The sequence below is a fragment of the Cygnus olor genome, chromosome 6 (assembly GCF_009769625.2).
Source record: "Cygnus olor isolate bCygOlo1 chromosome 6, bCygOlo1.pri.v2, whole genome shotgun sequence".
Lineage (NCBI taxonomy): Eukaryota > Metazoa > Chordata > Aves > Anseriformes > Anatidae > Cygnus > Cygnus olor.
Window position 1 is genome coordinate 19,828,124 of NC_049174.1, and position 19,104 is coordinate 19,847,227.

The window sequence follows — 19,104 nt, forward strand, 5'->3', positions numbered from 1 at the left end:
AAGCAGCAGACCCTGGCTCACTAGCTACATGACCTACCTCTACATGCCAACACTAAGAAGGCTAAGAAGGTATTTCCATGAAAATAGCACTTCAGTTACATCTTAGAACATTGCATTTATGAGAACAAAAGGAATCCTCTGTCAGCTATTTTTAAAGATACAGGTTTGGGGGCATATTAACCTTCTACCTTTCAAGCAGGTTTTGCAGGAACCTGAAGTTCTCTTCTGTAAGAAAATTGCTGTCACCCAAAACAAGATATCTCAACATGTCTCTGGAGATTCAAAAAGTAGGTACTGGCAACAAGAGAACAAGGAGGACTGATGTGCTTCTAGTTGATAGGGCAAAGCCTGGCTTTACCCGCCAGCCAGCAGTCATATAAAACAGCAAGTGTATTTTATGTTAATCACTCTTTGGAAAACAACCAAAGATGCTCACGGTTTTAAATCTTTGGGGGAGTTTTATCTAACTGGTTTCACCCACACTTGCCCTAATGACATCAATGCCTGTGAAGGAATGAATTGGAAATACACAATAACAACACGACATACTGACACCAGTTCACCAAGTTTCTTTCCTGAGGTTTGTCTGCTGTCAGAGCAAACCCCACAGCCTTACAGAGTGTTCTGGGAGTTTTCTTTGCCCCTGTGAATTAATCCAGAAATCTGGATAAATATGAACCTCATTAAGAACAACAAAGTTCAAATCACTAAAGGATGAAAATATTTAAACTGAGACAGAAACCTAGAGTAGTGCCAAACATTTCACTACTCCCATGGGTTTTAAAAGAAGTTTATTATTTAGTTCTTGGCTTAGATTTGTACTAATAGGAGCAAAAGACCCAAATTTACAAAATCCCAGCATTTGCTACCTCCTATCTAAAACGGATCAGTCTGCTAAAATCTCCATTTTATTACAGAATGCATTGCTGCCTTTTATTTTCTTTTCTATTTTGTGCTCTCCCTAGTTTAAGGGTATGATTCACTCCCCTTCTTTCCCCTAGTCAGCAAAACCTCAAAACCCAAAGGGCTGTGTAAAGGTGTCTAAACATGATAAATATAGTTTACAACCTCTGACTGTAGTCAACGTACTTACTGCTGTACACGTTGTGCTTCAGAGTGGCCCCCTAGCATCAAAGCAACCATTAGTATGCTAATAGTCTCTGTCCTGACCCAGCATATATATTCTCAAGAGATCAGTACTTAATTTATTTTTCTATCTGGGTTCAGAAGATTGAGAGTTAGGAAATGTATGTCACCTTGCATTAGAACTGTTCACTCCTTTTTAAAAACTAGCTAAGGAGAACTTGCTTGAAGGACAAAATGATGTCCTGCTGCAACTGCATGTGATAGGAAAGAAACAAAAAGATGGTACTGCATATTCATCAAAAGGCATGCCCAAAAAAAAAAATCACATTGGACACTTCAGATACAGCAAAACTATAAACAAAAATCAAAATATTTTAATATTTATAATGCATAAATTAACCAATTTACTTTTTTTCATTAACTTATATTTGATTAAACAGCTTTGTAGCTTGCCTGGAATGAATCAAAATATTTCATGTTTATAAAACTTAGATACACATATCATTACAAATATCACTGCAATTTGTTAAAGGCCACCATTAACCTGAAGCAGAGGGATTTATTTTTGTTCTTCACAAGTTCAGCCTGAAAGGCAGCAACGTTTCCAAAATCTCTTGCATGAAGTTCCACATTATGATAGACAAACAATAGCTTCACACTGAGATAAACACTCAAAACAAAAATGTAGAAGCAGGTACACTAGCAGGGTACAAGACCTCTGGAGTTGTCACTGTGTGACTACTTAACACCACTTTCACGCACTAGCCATTCTCCCCAAGTATTTCAAGAGCTCTATCTACTGTTCTTAATATGATGTTACTTGGTTTATTTTTCTACTTTTTATATTTGTCCTGCAGTCAAACAGCTAGAGACAGAACAGTGGATTCTGTTCCATTCCAGTTCATTGACGTAACTATTCGTAATTTTCACTTAATTACATCCAAGCAAGCTTGAATGGCAAAGCAGTTGTCACAGAACATATGTAAAAGGTAACGGAGCAAAAACTGGACAGTCTATGCAGTCAGGAGGAAGCTATTATGAAATTTTTGAAGTGCAATGTCCAGAAAACAGTTATGTGTTCTCATGTTTTCCCAATAGAACATGTCCATATTACACAGAGGAGGAAAGTTAAGGAAAAAAGAAAAGATTCCTGCTTTTTCATACCTTTCAAAAGTGCTAGTTTTCAATGAATTAATCCAGACAAAAGTATTTTTCATTCCTCAGTTAAACACAAGTAAGCTAATCAAGATTACAGGTTTCTATACAGCAAAATATGAAAGAACTTATCCTCAAGAAAAACAACTGATTTTGCTGTATAGCCTGTAAATGACACAGACTACAGCATCATCACTCAGAGCAACTAAGATCATCTGAAAATTATGCTTGCCTCATTGTATACATTAACTAAAAATGCAAAACCTTTGCCATATTAAAATTTGATGCTCTATGGTGAAATCATATGGTCTCTGGTATATGAGAGGTATATGAGCATATATATCATATGCTCTATGGTGTTGGCCAAGAAGGCCAACAGCATCCTGGCCTGTATAAGAAGCAGTGTGGCCAGCAGGTCTAGGGAAGTGATTGTGCCCCTGTACTCGGCTCTGGTGAGGCCGCACCTTGAGTACTGTGTTCAGTTTTGGGTCCCTCGCTACAGGAAGGACATGGAGGTGCTCGAGCGAGTCCAGAGAAGGGCGACCAAGCTGGTGAGGGGTCTGGAGAACAAGTCTTACGAGGAGCGGCTGAGGGAGCTGGGCTTGTTCAGCCTGGAGAAGAGGAGGCTCAGGGGCGACCTTATCGCTCTCTACAGTTACCTTAAAGGAGGCTGTAGAGAGGTGGGGGTTGGTCTGTTCTCCCACGTGCCTGGTGACAGGACGAGGGGGAATGGGCAAAAGTTGCGACAGGGGAGTTTTAGGTTGGATGTTAGGAAGTACTTCTTTACCGAAAGGGTTATTAAGCATTGGAACGGGCTGCCCGGGGAGGTGGTGGAGTCACCATCCCTGGAGGTCTTTAAAAGACGTTTAGATGTAGAGCTTAGCAATATGGTTTAGTGGAGTACTTAGGGTTAGGTCGGAGGTTGGACTCGATGATCTTGAGGTCTCTTCCAACCTAGAAATCTGTGTCTGTGTCTGTGTGTCTTTATCTTAAATTAAATGCAATCTTGAAGAGACAGACTAACTTTGGAAAGTTCTACATTAAAAAGTAAATACTTCAGAACACAACACACAAAATGTAATCACATCATCTACTGTGTACTAAAAAAATAATTTTATTTCCTTCAGGTAATGTGCTGTTCTTAAGTACTTTCAAGATCATTTAGCTCATTCCTTAGCAATTACATGTTCAGTATTATCTGCTCTAGAAAACATGACTAAGCTGCATAATTCTTTAGTGCAGTGGTAGAGTTTGTGTGGCTTTTTGTTTGCTTTTAACTTCTAACAGTAATACTTGCATGAAAAAAATTTACAGTAGTCAACAACACAAAAACTTACCAACATCCATGGCAGTTTCCATGAAGCTTTTCTGCCTTGAAGCAAATTCAGCCAACAATTTCTGTTGCCTTTCTCTGGCCTTCTGTCGCCTGCGTGGAAAAAAAAAGAGGAGAGTGGAAGGATGTGGAAAAGGAAGGTGGGGGGAAGTAAGTGTAAAATGGAAGAAAATAATTTGTACTGTCAGGTTGATTACACTTACCACATTAAACAATCTCATTCAAAAATTCTAGTTCTCTCTAAATAAGGGATTAATTTTCAAGAATAAAAAAAGAATCTATTATTCTAAAAGTAGACTTCAAGAAATAAAAACAAACCAGCAAAAGGTCTAAAGTCTGACAGGAAATAATGAAATCCTGTCCTAAAATACCTCCAAGGGATCCTTAACGGATTAAGGCTTGGTATCATTAAAAACAGAAAAACAAACTAAAACACCAGCACCACCTAGGACCTTATTCTTGAAAGTTATCTTTCTGCTACACAAAGGAAGAATAACAGAATGAAATGCCAAGCATTGCGCAAAAACTAGTACTCACGAACAAACAAATTAACCAACTTCTACAGGTAGATAATAATAATAAAGCCTACCTCACTCATTTTTGACATCAAGCCTGATGCCAAGGGAAACAATTATGACTAACTTCTTTTTCATCTAAGGCTCCTCATACTGGTGTCCTCTCCCTGACTTCCACCCAAGACACTGCCAACCAGTAGTTTTTATACCTTGACTTAAGTTTGAGATAGCCTCCAGTTTGAAAGCCCTTATCTGTCTGGAGCCAAGCTGACTTCACTGAATTTTTCCTCATTGTTTAACACAGCTCTAGATTTACAAATGGAAGGCATTAGTTAAGACACATTCTCATCTGTCCTTAAACTGTATTACTGACCTATCCAAGGCAATATGACCAGCTATTCTATAACTCCCCTATTGCTCCAAACATTAACTACAGAACAGCAACATCTTTTGTTAGTTCAGCAAAAACAGTGAGTTTTTATCAGACAATACTTAAATATGCCCCCTATTTTTCATCCCACTGCCATCTGAAAAATTACTCTTCTCTCCACAATGGTACAGCTCACCATCTATTCACTCTAAAGCCAATATCACAAAGATCTTGATCCAAACCTGCAAAGGGATGTCCAGCTCCCAGTTCCATCTCCACTGAATCGGTATGGTACCATATAAGTTTTTACTTGTACTATTTGCTTTTATTCCTTTGCAGTGTAACAAATTAACAATACATAGTAATATCCCATCATTTTTCCCCTTTTCATTTGTTTTTCCTGAGTAGGGCATGGCTTTTAACACTTGCTGTCTCAGATAAGAAGACCATTAAACTATATTTCTGTTCTCTTCATGTTTTCATCTTCATATCCTAAACCAATCCTTCAAGGTTTTATTTATGTATCCTATTGTTTTTATAGAAACATTTCACCTTGTTTTTAAAATACCCTGTGGGATGTACCATTTACATTTAGTTCTGCATGATCTCCTTATTCCTGTGCTCATCAGTGTCTGGTTTTGATATATTTTTACACGTGTCACTATCTACCCACTACAGTATGCATATTTACCCAAGTTGCCTCTTCCTAAAGTACTAGGAAGTACTTCCTAAAGTAACACTTTGACAAGAGGTTACAGACAGAGGAAATGGGAAAATTCAAGTGGGGAAAAAATCAAACTCATGCTACAGCTGCTCACCACATGGAGCTTGTGAAAACCTATGTGTCCCATGGATAGGGACTTCACATAGCACTGCCCCAGTGCAGCTAGGGAAGCTCTATCAGAGCTACAAATCCTGTTCATCAGCACTAACAACAATTTTTTTTTCCAGCCAGTTAGAGACAACTAGAGTTACTGACAAGGAATTCAAGAACAATCACTTGGCATCTGAGTCCTCTTTAGTCCCCAGTACTGCCTAATCACCACAGTCCTGGCACAGAAATAGACTTGCACAGGCTCAAAGCAGCTAACTTAACGCAACTTGTTACCCTGAAGTGCCCTGTTTATGTGTCAAAGCTTCAAACTTGTTTTCTTAAAGGCACCTTAAAAATCTGAGTACCTCTGTCCCTTTGTCTGTCACATTTTACTGCCACCGTTTCTCAAAATAACTTCTATTTACAACAAACTTAGGATTCATTATTTTTGAGGATCATATCAGGGCGTTCATTAAACCTGTTTTTATTTATTTCTCCCTGGGAATTTCTCAATATACGTCTCAGCTGAATGCAGAGTGACTGTAAATAAAGGCCTTTAATAAGAAGACATAAACAAACTGACAGATTCAGAACAGCTCTGTAATTTTCCATGATGGCCCACGGGGATATGACACTGCAATTGAAAAATACTGCAAGCAGCTCAGGCTCTTTTCTAGTTCTGTATTTTGGTTTCTATAGTGACAACCCCTTGCCTGAGTGATGCCAAATTTGTCATTATATGTCAAAGTAACTAAAAAGGGTGATCACTGAATGGTCAGTATGCTTGATCTTCATTAATACAAAACTGGACTTGGAAAAAAGAAAAATAAACAAAAAGAAAGTGAAAATTACAGCCTAACTATCATAAGCAATGACATTATATATGATATAATCATATGTATTATTATGTTATATAAGCAATGAGATTAGTCACTTCAGTTATCACATTGTCCATTAATAAACTCCACAGGCCCCCAGCTCTTTTATGGATTTGAGGGGAGAAAAATAGTCACTCAGACACAAAGAACTGGAAACATTCATTTTCACCATTACGTTAGCCCTAGAATTTAACTTAAACTGTAAGTGCACACAATAGTTACTTTCAAATATCACAACTTTTCTAGAGGGAAAGAAATAACTTTAGACTTTTCTATATGGAAAGTTAGTTGATTGATTCCTATGCTTCTCCCGTACATAAATCTAGCACTACTGAGCACCAGATCAATCAATAGATGCAGAACACACACTGTTCTTCTACCACCCCATTATTTTCTTATTAATGTTACCTTTCTTCTTTATCCAAAGTTTTCTTCTCTGCAGAACTAATCTTTTTTGGTGGTACAGGAGGTGTCACCTTTCTGCATATCTCTTCAATTATACGTTTATTCAACCTGCTCTGTACAGCAGCTTTCAATAAAATTCTTTCTACTGCTGTCATTCCATCACCATGAGAGTATCTTGGAATTTCTGGGTGGATTAAAACATCCACATCATCCAACCACGGAGGATAGTAAGAGTTCTGTTTTCCTGACAGTTTGTGATGCAACTTAATCAGCAAGGACAGTATACTTTCTTTGACTTCCAGAATGGCTGTGGTTAGCTGTGGAGTTGCACCAGGTGCTGACCATTTCATTGATGCTTTTGGCCGAACCACTTGATTTGCCTCACTGGTGTTCCGATTGATGATTTCTTGAAATTTTTTTCTACGTTCTGCAACCAAACTGAACACTTGAGCCGTCCCCGAATTCTTGGAAAAAAATAAATTTTAACTTTCAAAATACAATTATAAACAACATACATTTATAAAACTACAGAAAATATTTTAAATTAGGATGAAATGTATGAAACATTTTAAGGTTTTCTCTCTTCCAAAGCATACTGAAATTTTGTATATCACAATATTAACCCCACATGTCATACTTTTATACAAATCTAAAATATGCAGCTACATAAAAAGCCAAGTACAAAAAAATGTCTATAAAAAAACAACTGGCTTTACTCTTGTTAAACTTAGAATTCTGTTCTCCAAGGAGTAGTTTCTTACTAAAATTATAGATATGCCTGAAAGAGTATCCTTCAGCCATTTCTTTATCCTAAGTCTACTGAGCACTGCTGCACAACATAATAATCTCACACAGATGAGCCCTGCACATCCCCATGAGCACTGTCCACTTTATGTGGATTTATTAGGTCAGACCCAGAAATCACACACCCATATTTGCAAGCAGAGCTTGCTATCTAGCACCCATGAGCGCAGTTACACTAACGACAGAGCCCATTCAGATGTTTCTGTTCTATGCTAGCCTTGTTTGCATTCCCAAATTAAGGAAACATTGAAGCAACTCACATATACTGAAGCCATAGTGGAGATGTTTCCTGAGTATTTTGAACATAAGATTCAAAACTTGTTAACATCTTACCCACTTCTCAAAAGTCTGGGCAACCAAAAGATGCCAAATACTTCAGAGATCAAGTATAAAGATGGGATACTGAACTTCACCTAATCTACCTTGTTTGTTTTAATCTACTGCATCTAACACTCTACTTCAAGTTTTAAAGTATTTTTCCTAATATTAACATGCAAAAGGAATATCTAATGCATTTCACTACAACACCTTTCTTTACGTCCAGCATACAATAATCAGAAGTGCTGTATACAAAAGCAGCCTTTACAGATAGATTATATTATCTACTGGCTACAAACCTTTTGGTTTTGCCAAAGAAATATATTTTTTATTGCCATTAATCATTTCAAATGCACTTGCAATGAAAAGTTAAACTAACCGAGATTTGAGAAAGCTAGAACTACTTTATATTATTAAATGTTAGTGATATCTTGGCAAGACAAAACCAGGCCTAAACAAAAAGCTCAAGCGGTAAGCTAACAATGACATTTTATATTTGATAGAAAGTTTTAATTTGAAAATATGTATTAAAAATGTAAGGACTTTTTTTCCTTAAAAGTTTATTACCTAAGATTAAAATCAAAAATATGAAAAAAGCATGAATCCTTTCAATATAAATTAAAAGGAAATTCAAGAAAATTAGAAAATTCCACTGAACATCAAGGTTAGAACAATTAAAGTCATGTTGCTAGTTAATTGCTTAGGAGAACAAACTGCACACAGATCTACCTCTCTCTGAAGGCTCTTCCGCCTTGAACACTGGTAGATTGAGGACAAAAAAAATCATTAAATATATCATTTGGAAGGAGATATGTGAAACAATTTCTATTTCTGCTATCAGTATACTTAGAAAAGATTACTGGAGAAAAGAATAGTATCCTAAGAAATTTATAAAAAGCATAAGAAATACAGCCTACACTCCCCCCCCCCCAAAAAAAAAAAGAGAAAAAAACAGGCAATAGGAAAGAGACCAGTGTTTTTTATATACTTACTTGTGATGAAGCTAAACCATCTGAACTGGTACTTGCAGGTGGTTCTTTCTTCACTTCTGGAGCAGTTTCTGGTACTCTTACACGGACATAGTTAATGAAGTGACGCATGTTAGAAACCAAGTTACTACCTGGAAACCAACTGTCATGGCAACGTTCTTGTCCACCTGCAGATTCCTTTAAAATAATAAACAAAAGTGTACATTCTCTTATGCGTCACAATAATTTATGCAGCTTTTATAACTGTACTGCAGAAACCATCACCTCTTCATGAGATGTGAATAGTATGTACCTCACTGAAGTCCATCTAGCTTTTAATTATAATAACTGATACCTACCCTGAGGACTACAGCTCTGATAAATAAATATATAATGTTATCAACACTATGAAAAAAAAGCAAAAGAAACTACATAGGGTAATACAAAGCTGCATAATCTAAGATTAGTACAAACTATACACAAGTCAAGCTCAAAAAAAAAACAGCAGATCGTTAGACATATAAGAAAAATATCACTGACCATTTAAGTGCCCAGTGATAATGGTTTCATTTGAAAATCTAGACATTTAACCGAGTTTTAGATGAAATTGATTCAAAAAAAAAGGAATTTAAAGAACTGATTTACAGAATAGTAAGGATGCAACTTAACTGTGTTGCCAGGTTATCAGTACAGAAACCATTTCAACATAAGACAAGATACCAAATTTCTCTTCATATGAGTATGCAGTTTTCTAATATTTATTGCTTAGTTGATTCCTGCTTAAAAAAATGTTTTGTTCTAAACGGTAAAATTAGTAAACATTTTTTTTTTTGTTAAATATTGAATCATTAGACAAACACCCCCACCCACCCACCCCCAAAAAAAAAAAAACTTCTTACCTCTTCCTCTGATTCTTGTTCTGGAGAATTTTCCAACCCCAGCTCAATCAAATACAAAACCATGCAGAGGACATGTTCTGACAAATTCTGATGATCCATTAATATCTAGGCAGAAAAATAGACAGACACATCATAAAAGGTTTTATCTTTGATATTCCCACAATCTCTATTACAAGAAAAAAGCAGAAATTTCCAAAAAGCATGACAGACATCTGTAACCTAAATTGGGAGGTAGAGCAAGAAAACAGAAGTCTCATATGAATAAACTTAAAGCACTACCTACCAATTTACTTTGCATGACCTTCCAGGTTACCCACACCAAGAAAGGTAGGAGGCCTTGAGCTATATATATATATATATATATATATATATATATATATATATATCTCTGTGTGTGTATATATGTATATAAGTATGTATGTATATATGTGTGTGTATATATATGTATATAACTATTTCTTTATTTATCTTTCTTTATTTATATATATATATATATATATATATATAATTTTATTTCATGCGCTTTCGAAAGTTGTATTGTGAGATACGAGCATCAATTAAAAAGAAAAGACTAGGCATGCAAAACAACATTAATACACTATATGGATTTTAACCACCTCAGTCATTTTAATGTTGTTTTGTGTTTTTTTTTTGTTTTGTTTTAGCTCAATTAGCAACAGGAAGAACAACTCTAATTGAAAGCATTTCCTCCTAAGAACAAAAATAAAGTTATATAAATTTGAACCTGACTATTCCAAAAAAAGTCTATAAAAATATGACGATTCTAAGCACTCCTGCTCTAGGAAGTGGAAGTAAAATACTAGACCTAATGAGAATTAAAACCATACCTTGTAAAGAAGTGTGAACAGCACTATGTGCAAGGTTTTACAGTGTAAAAGCTTTATGAGACCTTTGTAACTTGGATGTAGTGGCGTTCTCTTCTTGTAAGGAGGCCATGGGTTGCCAGGAAATTTACCACTTTGCTTTAAACTGTTGAAACACAACAGACTTATGTTAGATACTGCAATAATGTGGACAGCTGTCACTGTTACAGGCCCATGCAGCACTCTTTATTCAGATCAACTTTAGAACTGACGACCATCTCTCGGCCATTTAATTTCTCTAAGCAACATTCCAAAAATTGGAAGTATACACAGAGTCCGGTCCTACTTTTCTGTGGATTACCACTGCTTGAAATGACATTTATAAAGCTATATAAATTGTTTACTACTGCTATGAACTTAAGAATTCTATTTTCATTCTAAAAGGCAAATAGAAGAGCGAGAAAACTTTTCACATCACTAAAATCCATGTATTAGTCAAACATCAAACAGCAAATTCTCACCTGCAGTATTGGGTTATAGGCAACAGCAGGAAATGCTAGACATAATTTCTAACTTCATAGATATGACTGTGTTGGTAGAGCCAAATATAGTTAGGTGTTAAATTCAATGTGGAGCCACATTTCTAATACTGAGCTGGAATCCAGTGCACTAGACAATGCAGATACTTAGCATTACTAACTTTCTCAAAATCACTTACGGTGTATGTTTACAGTGAGTCTTTGACTTAATACAATAAGCACAAGGGCAGAGAACAAGTACAGTGAAATTATCCTAAGAATTTTTTGAACCTGATTTTTATTTCCCAAGTTATGAAATAAAAGAGAACCAGATTAAATTAGTTGAAATCCCAGTCTGTAAGGGTAAGAGTTGTACTGAATAGAATGTAAGGGACAGAACAAGGACCAAATCTTGTTGCATCTTAGAACTGAAGAGTGCCCATGAGTGTTTTTTTCCAGTGTTTAAATCAGAACTCATTTAATTATCCCATGGTTTCTGTCATACACGAATATACAGAAATAAATGCATCGTCTTCAACATAATTTCAACACACCCATTACAGAAGCACAGAACGGTTACGGGCAGAAGGAATCTCTGAACGTTATCCAGTCCTGCCCCCCACTCAGGCAGGGACACCTAGAGGCACCCAAGGACATGTCCAGGCGGCTTCTGAAGATTTCCAAGGAAGCGGACTCCCTAGCCTCCCTGGGCAGCCTTTTCCAAAGTTCTGACACATGTACAACAAAGGAGTGCCTCCTGATGTTTAGGCGGAACCTCTTGTGCTCAAGGTTCTGCCCACTGCCTCTTGTCCTGGCACCGGGCACCACTGAAAAGAGAGCCTGGCTCTGTCTGCTTTGCATCCTCCCTTCGGGTATTTATACACATTGATAAGATCCCTCCTAAACCTCCTCTTCTCCAAGTTGAGCAGTCTCAGCCTCTCCTCACGGGAGAAAGGCTGTAATATTATGTTCCATTTACCTAAATGTAAAATAAAATAAAACAAAAAGGCTACTTTCTTTAAGTGACTTAACTGATTTTAAAGTCTAACTTTTGATTAAGTATTTGGTCTGCAATTATATTCACTACTTGGTCTGTATCACTTCAGATATATTTTTAAACATTTATGGAAGAGTATCAGACTAAGCTATTCAAAACCGTTACACTGTCTATGAATTTATAAGCTATTCACTCAAGGACAAACTTGAGACCTGAAAACATTGATAACATCATTAACATTCCCAGGCAGCAAAAACAAAGATAAAAAATATTTTGCAGTAAACAACATAACATTACATTTCTAAATATGATCCAACTTACAAGGCTGTGTATCTGTCCATTGCAGACTGTACATCTCTACGGTAAACTGTTCGGAGTATTACCATTACAGGGTCAAATTCCTTATCCCAGACTTCAGCTGTTGTTTAAAATAAGTCACACGTTAAAATTCTCTTTATAGACATTACAACTTATTCCAGAGTTCCTTCTTCATTAGCATTATGTAATTTTCTATTATATAATCATTTTTTCAGCATAGTACATATTTTTTTCAACTCTTACTAACAATATTTCATACTTTCTATATTAATAATTACTCCTACTTATGAAGTAATACTACTTATCTAGACATCATGCTTTCACCATCAAAAATATTTTTCTTAGTTCCAAAACAGAAAATTAATTATTAAGGCAATAGATCTTTTCTATTAAGCAACTTTATTTTACTGTCTTCTAGTTTTGTTTTCTGTTAGATAGCACTTCACTATGTGGGGGGCAGAGGAGGAAGAATGATACATTCCTGATAAAAAGACAGCTGAAACACGTGCAGAGGATTTTATTTTTTTTAATTCAAAATAATTTGAAGTATATTTAAGCAATTCTAAGTAAATGAAGGCAGCCCCAAAACACGTTTCTCTGTACTTTTCTGTATGCATCTTGCTTCACTCCTTTTTATTTCAGAGTATATCTAACAAAAGGTTGTAATTATTTTTCAGTTGGTACTTGATAAGCTCATGCACACTTGAAAATTAGGAATTAAAGACTGCAGAGCAAATAGCAGGTAAGTAATATTTAACTATTAAGTGTGGTGAGCCAAATGACTGTACCTTAACATAATCTTTCGTTCAGTCTTGACAACAGCCAAGTTTCTTCTTAAAAAACATGTGATCAATCATTTACAAACCTGCCTTTGTTTTTTAACTAGCATATACGCGTTATTTTAGCATTTAAATCTTACTTATTCCCATTTTCTTTTGTAGCTTTAAAGAAATATGCTGAGTGGCTTCTCAGAGCAATCAAAAATAAAGAAGTCTGAGCAGAATATTAGTAAACACATTCCATTTAAATGCTACTTCTTATGGACTTGTAAATGGAAAGAAAAAGTTTCCAACATAAAAGCAAATTAAGATGTCTCACTCTACAAACTGTTTTGAAGTGTTTAGCTCCTGTGACACAGCAATATGAATTCAAGATTCAACACAAGAAGGAAAACAAGGGATAACAGAAATTTAGCTCCACCAGCAGGCATAACACAATGCAAGCATTTACAACATTCTTCCAAGTTTCCACAGGCAAAAGAGAAAACTGCCTACAAACTAAACAGCTTCAAATTGTCAGACCCAACACTGCCAGTTCTCAAGTCATCCCGTAGGGAGGAAGGAGTTGATTCATCTTCAGCTATGCTATGAGCTGAAGCACAACCAGAGCACATAGAGCATTTCAGATTCCTAGGAGGTTTATCTGCTCAGTGACAGGAAACAGTAATGGAACACTGAGTTCTTAGATTCTTCCTCTCCTTTGATATATCAACACTGTTGAATCCTATTTAGATGGAAATCCGGCTGGGGAAAAAGCTTGCCATTTTTGTACTGCATGCACTGTAGAATTATAGAACAATATTCTGTACCTAGTCTAGCTTGAACTTTGGTCTAGAGCCTCACTATTGACTGTGAAAAATGTTGGACTGAGATATTTAAACAAGATAAAAAAATATCATGATACATAATTCTTTAATTATAAAAATGTGAGCGGGTTCAAAAGGAATGTCTTTGCCACTGACACCCCACTAGTGTAAATACTTATAAGTAAAAAAAAAAAGACACATTCAGTAATCACATGAATGATTAAGTATATAGATCAGTGAAATACAAATAACATGATCCTTCAGTTCTTCACTTTTCCCATGCTTTCTAAGGACACCTGGTTAATACTAGAAGCTCACTTTTACTCTACAACAAAGTGTAGAAGTAAAAGCCATTAAGAAGCTTTAGCAATGCTCTTAAATATAATAAAAACATAATATAAATATAATATTATATCAATATATAATATTATGTAATTATAAAATATATAGTTGTATGATTATAATATATAAATATAATAAACAACAATGGAGAGATCAGTTTTGTTGTTTTGGGGTTTTCATTTTTGTTTGTTTGAAACAAACAAAAAACTGCTTAAGCTTCTTACTAGTGAGTATTTTAAGAGCACACTGATTACCATACCTTTTGGTGTGTACATTCCTTGTTGCATGGAACCTCCAGGTTCAAAAACAGGAGCTTTAAAATCAGCAACTGCTGACAAGACTGATTCAAAGCTTAAGCTTCCTGGAATAATTCCACTTTTAGGATTGGGGTTTTCTGGAATGTAATGCTTGTGTTAAGGAAAGCAAACGTTATACTTAATTACAGTACACAACATTTTACTTCCATCAACATTTTCACTAATTTCAGAGGCCACACTTGGGCAGTTCTCTGTGTTTACCACAAGAGGTCTGTATGCTCCAGATGCTATGGTTACCAGAGCGAACCAATTGTGTCTGCAACATCTAGGTTTTTTTAAACCAAGCCAGTTGTTACATGCTTACTCAAAAGGTAAGTATTAAGTGAGAACTCAAAACTACTAACCCCAGTGTATATAAACAAGTTTCTGTGTTTTCCACCATTTATGGACACTTAGGCTCTCTTAATACCAAGACTATTTTGCATTTCATTTACAGCTAGGTGCAGAACAAGCAAGTAAATAGCTTGGTATCCACACACACCATGCAATTCTCCATCTGCGACTGGCTACTTCTCATTTTAGGTAGTAATACTTAATCAGCCTACTGACAATACCACAAATCAGGAGTAGCAATTGCAAATAAGTGAACTTCCACTTAGCGATAAGTGACTGCTCATACAACAGGTTTACTTATTTTACATACTTTGGTGAATCGCTTAGGAAAAATAATCAAGAATGGGAAATTGCAATATTGGGAACATCACAGAAGACATATGAAAATAACTTAAATGGAAACTGGTTTTGAAAATATAATAAAGAGATAAAATTGTATATGATATATCCTGAGTTGCTAGGATCTTACTGTAACAATTCAGAATCCATATTCTGTATTTCTAACTCTCAGACTCCTCCTTTCCTACCTTTATAATACCTAGTATTTTGCCTAATGCCTACCACTGGATTGCAAGCCGCTGGGCAATCACTGCAAGGTATTTAAATTGCCTATGCAGCTTAGTACATTTACAGCAGTAAAACCTGTCTATTTGTATGGAACTGTTCTGGGATGTGAACCCTTATTACTGTGCAGAAAGATCTAGAGTTTGTTCTTATTCAGGCAAGATACTTTCCCCCAAAACAGATACATTTCACTTTAATTTCAAAGCAGCATTCGGAACTGCTATTATTTGCATTTTTAGCTTTTGATATAAAAAGCAATAGCTAATATAAGTGGCTTCTTTTTATAATGGGATATAATTAACAATAATTAAAGGCTAAAAACCAGATAAACGTGACACTTGGTTACACTTTCTACAATGTTACTGGAAAACAGACTTTTTGCCTTTCACCCGACTTTTGTAGTGTTAAAACAACAACAATAATAATAAAAAAAATATCAGTTCAATATTTTGCATCAAAAACTATTTAAAAGTATTACAAAGTCTTGCATATTCTGTACAAAAGACCAAAGCTGGAACAAACGCTTTTGCTGACAATACACAGCAAACACATCTTTACAAAATTTGTTATAATTACATAAGCTGAAAACATGATGTTCAAGCTCCCAACTCCCACTACTCTCCAGTACCTGTCATTTTCATTCACCCGTATTAGTTAATATATTCCAAGGATATGAGATCCAATAATGAACTGTGCGTCCTGTCATTCATACAGAGCTGAGCTACCATCTCTGCTCTGAGGATCTCATCGTCTGTCATTCCTAGAACAATAAAGTAAAAAATGCAACTAAAACACCATGACCTAAAAAACACACAATCAGCAAACATTTGTCATCAATACAAGATATATTTGATACAAACATTAAGTAATGATATAGTGCTATAAAAATACAGCAAAATATGGGAAGGGGCTGCACACAGGGAGCTGCGCTCAAAGGTTGTGAAAGGGACATAACCTCAAACAGAATAAACAAGTACAAACTGAAACTGTTTGTCGTTCTGAAAAAATATAACAAATCTTTTTGCAATCACACACAACTAAGTCACTTAATTTCATTAAAGCCATTTTTCTCCTTCTCCACATATTTTTTCCATTTCTAATTCATAAGGGATTAAAATTCAGTAACTGGTGAGAATGAAACCATGTGTTGAACACTCTTAGTATTTGGCTTATCAGCTTTATTGTAGCTACTAAACGTTGGGAGACTTGAAAACGCACAGCCATATTACTTACATACGAGTATCCCTACAGCAGTGGTTCTTACCTAAATGTAAACGAAGACTTAACAGAAGGACCAAAAATGTTAAGGCTCCTTCCAACATGGACCTTTCATGCTCTGAATCAAGAACTGTATTTTGATGCTGTGATGCCATTGTTAACAGATCTACCACCTTAAATCTACATAGCAAAGAGCAAAGTCAGAAACATTGTTCTCCAACATTAAAATACTTATGTTAAATGTACTGTTTAACTCAGGGCACCATCTAAATCAGCTCTAAATTAATAGAAAACAAAAAGCATGTAATGCAGGAATATGCAAACAGATTATGAAAACTGTTAATTTCATATTTTTACAGAACTGTGGAATGCGCTATAGTGCTATTTACTCCACATGAAAACACCTTGTATTTATGAAGATATTGGAGTTAATACCAATTAATGTTTTTAAACCCTGATTTTATTCTATACCCAGGAAAGCAGGCATCCTTTCTCTGGATCTTAACATTGCAGTTTTATTTTCTACTTCCAGTTAGCATATTCTGAGAGCTTACATATGAACTTGTGAAAGGAAAAAAAAAAAAAAAACACAACAACCCACAAACACTACCTCACACTCTGAAGACACTCAGTAAACATAATATTTCGACCTTCACTACTGTAAAACAAAAGACAATCATGTATAAAGTTGAGGATGTGAGATAGCTCTTTATCCCAAGTCCTTATTTATGTATCAGTTTTGGCTAGGCAAAGTTGTTCCAGTAAAGACTATCAGATATGCACCTTTTCTCTCACATGGCATTAATTAGTCAACAGCTAGGAAAACATTGACCAAGAACATTAATCTTTTAATCCTACCTTTCAAAAACTGATGAAATAAAATAATCTGGGTCAAGCCTAGAGGCACAGACCTGTGGAAAGAGTAAATTAACTTCATTTAGTAGTTTGTTTTCAAACAAACACTGCCTTGGCTTCTCAGAAAACTTACTTGCAGCAGATAAATGTCAGGATCAATCATTGAATTGCAGAAATGAGACTGCACATAAGTCATTGCCTGTCCTTTAATTTGTAGGCCATTTCTAACCCACATGTTGCTATGAATTTCAGAAAGGCTTGCCTGTTCAGGAAAAATGAAAAAAATATATACAAAAATTGATAATACAGCTGTACAATTCAATGTTAGCAGATCAGTGTATTATTATACATACTTACACACGTATATTATAATTGAATAATAATTTACTTCTCACAGTGAGTCAGGGATGAAAAGGAATGAGTGCAAGTCTACGAAACAGATACCACATCTCAATACAAGACTGTATTTCAGACAACGAAAGCGGTCAAAGCCAATGCAGTGATTTTCTTCCCTCTCTCCCTTCCCTTCCCCCCACAACTGCCTTTCCCCAAATCTTAAAAAGGACTCCAAACATTGTGTTATCAATGGTTAAAAAGAAGTTAGGTATAAAAGTAGTGATTACAAATACTGCTCAATATCATTTACATAAAATAAAATTTTATAAAGAAGAATAATGCTGCAGCAGCATCCACTCTTGAATTCATTTTGAATTTTCAGATTGAGTTTTCTTTTCAACTTGCACTCCATTAATAGCTACTCCATGAACAAACTCCTGTATTCAAGTTTGGTTATCCTGATACCCTTTTTGGAAGTGATCTAGTGAATATTGTCATCACACTTCTCTAAATTGTATTGTTAACTAATACCACATCTGATTTTGGGAACAGGAGGTGAAAAAAAGTTAATCCAACTCAGTATATTCTATTTATTATATTGTCAATTATCAGTTATTTTGATATTTTACAATTAATATTCCCCCTTATTAAATACTTCTAAATATGTTCAAATTACCAGGGCTAAAATAATCAGACAAGTTTTTGTTGTATTATTATTATTTATTTATTTAATTGTGTATCTCTACATCTGCATCAAAGACAGAAGCCTGCCCATACCTGAATCTGAAGCGGGTGAATCATTAGTTTCATCAGCATCTCCTGATCCGGCAAGATAGTATCCAGATCTAGTTCTTGGCACTTGACAGCCTAGAAACAAAAGCAAGTACAGACTGTACTGAATAATCACACTCAACAGCGATTTTCCATCTTCTGCGCAACTAAAAACATGTGCTTACCTTACTTAAAAACATTGCAAAGTAACGATGCAGTGGCAAATGAAAAGTAACCTGGTTCGGAGCTGGCTGAAAATAAAATACAGATATTTTAACATCACATATAAAACAAAAAAAGCCACACACCTGTAAGTGTCTTTGCCACAATCACCAAGAACAGTATCTTGCATGTGGACTTACTTTCCACTAACCTAGTATATGAATTAATTCCCCTGCCCTTTCTGAGGATTCAGAAATGTCCCTTATTCAGACTCCCACAGATAGTCTCTTACTAAACCCCCAGTAGGTAACAACACCCTGAATTGACTGAAAGAGTATCCTTGCTAAGGTAGCAAAGCTGCCTCCCCATTACTATGTTGAAGGGGACTTTTGTCCTGCCACGACATTCAGCAGAAAAGT

General features: G+C 35.5%; 1 protein-coding gene across 3 annotated transcripts in view; it reads right to left on the reverse strand.

Annotated features, from left to right (window-relative positions):
- Positions 1-19,104, reverse strand: part of UBR3 (ubiquitin protein ligase E3 component n-recognin 3) — a 106,105-nt gene that overhangs the window by 49,637 nt on the left and 37,364 nt on the right. For all 3 annotated transcript variants that reach the window (XM_040562172.1, XM_040562174.1, XM_040562173.1), the window contains 14 exons: positions 18,709-18,774; positions 18,530-18,619; positions 17,550-17,678; positions 17,420-17,472; positions 16,608-16,741; positions 16,018-16,103; positions 14,389-14,530; positions 12,206-12,302; positions 10,394-10,535; positions 9,546-9,650; positions 8,671-8,844; positions 8,408-8,437; positions 6,560-7,020; positions 3,579-3,667 (listed from right to left, as the gene is read on the reverse strand). In XM_040562172.1, coding sequence (XP_040418106.1) covers positions 3,579-3,667; positions 6,560-7,020; positions 8,408-8,437; positions 8,671-8,844; positions 9,546-9,650; positions 10,394-10,535; positions 12,206-12,302; positions 14,389-14,530; positions 16,018-16,103; positions 16,608-16,741; positions 17,420-17,472; positions 17,550-17,678; positions 18,530-18,619; positions 18,709-18,774 — 1,798 coding nt within the window. The remainder of the gene's footprint in view (positions 1-3,578; positions 3,668-6,559; positions 7,021-8,407; positions 8,438-8,670; positions 8,845-9,545; positions 9,651-10,393; positions 10,536-12,205; positions 12,303-14,388; positions 14,531-16,017; positions 16,104-16,607; positions 16,742-17,419; positions 17,473-17,549; positions 17,679-18,529; positions 18,620-18,708; positions 18,775-19,104) is intronic.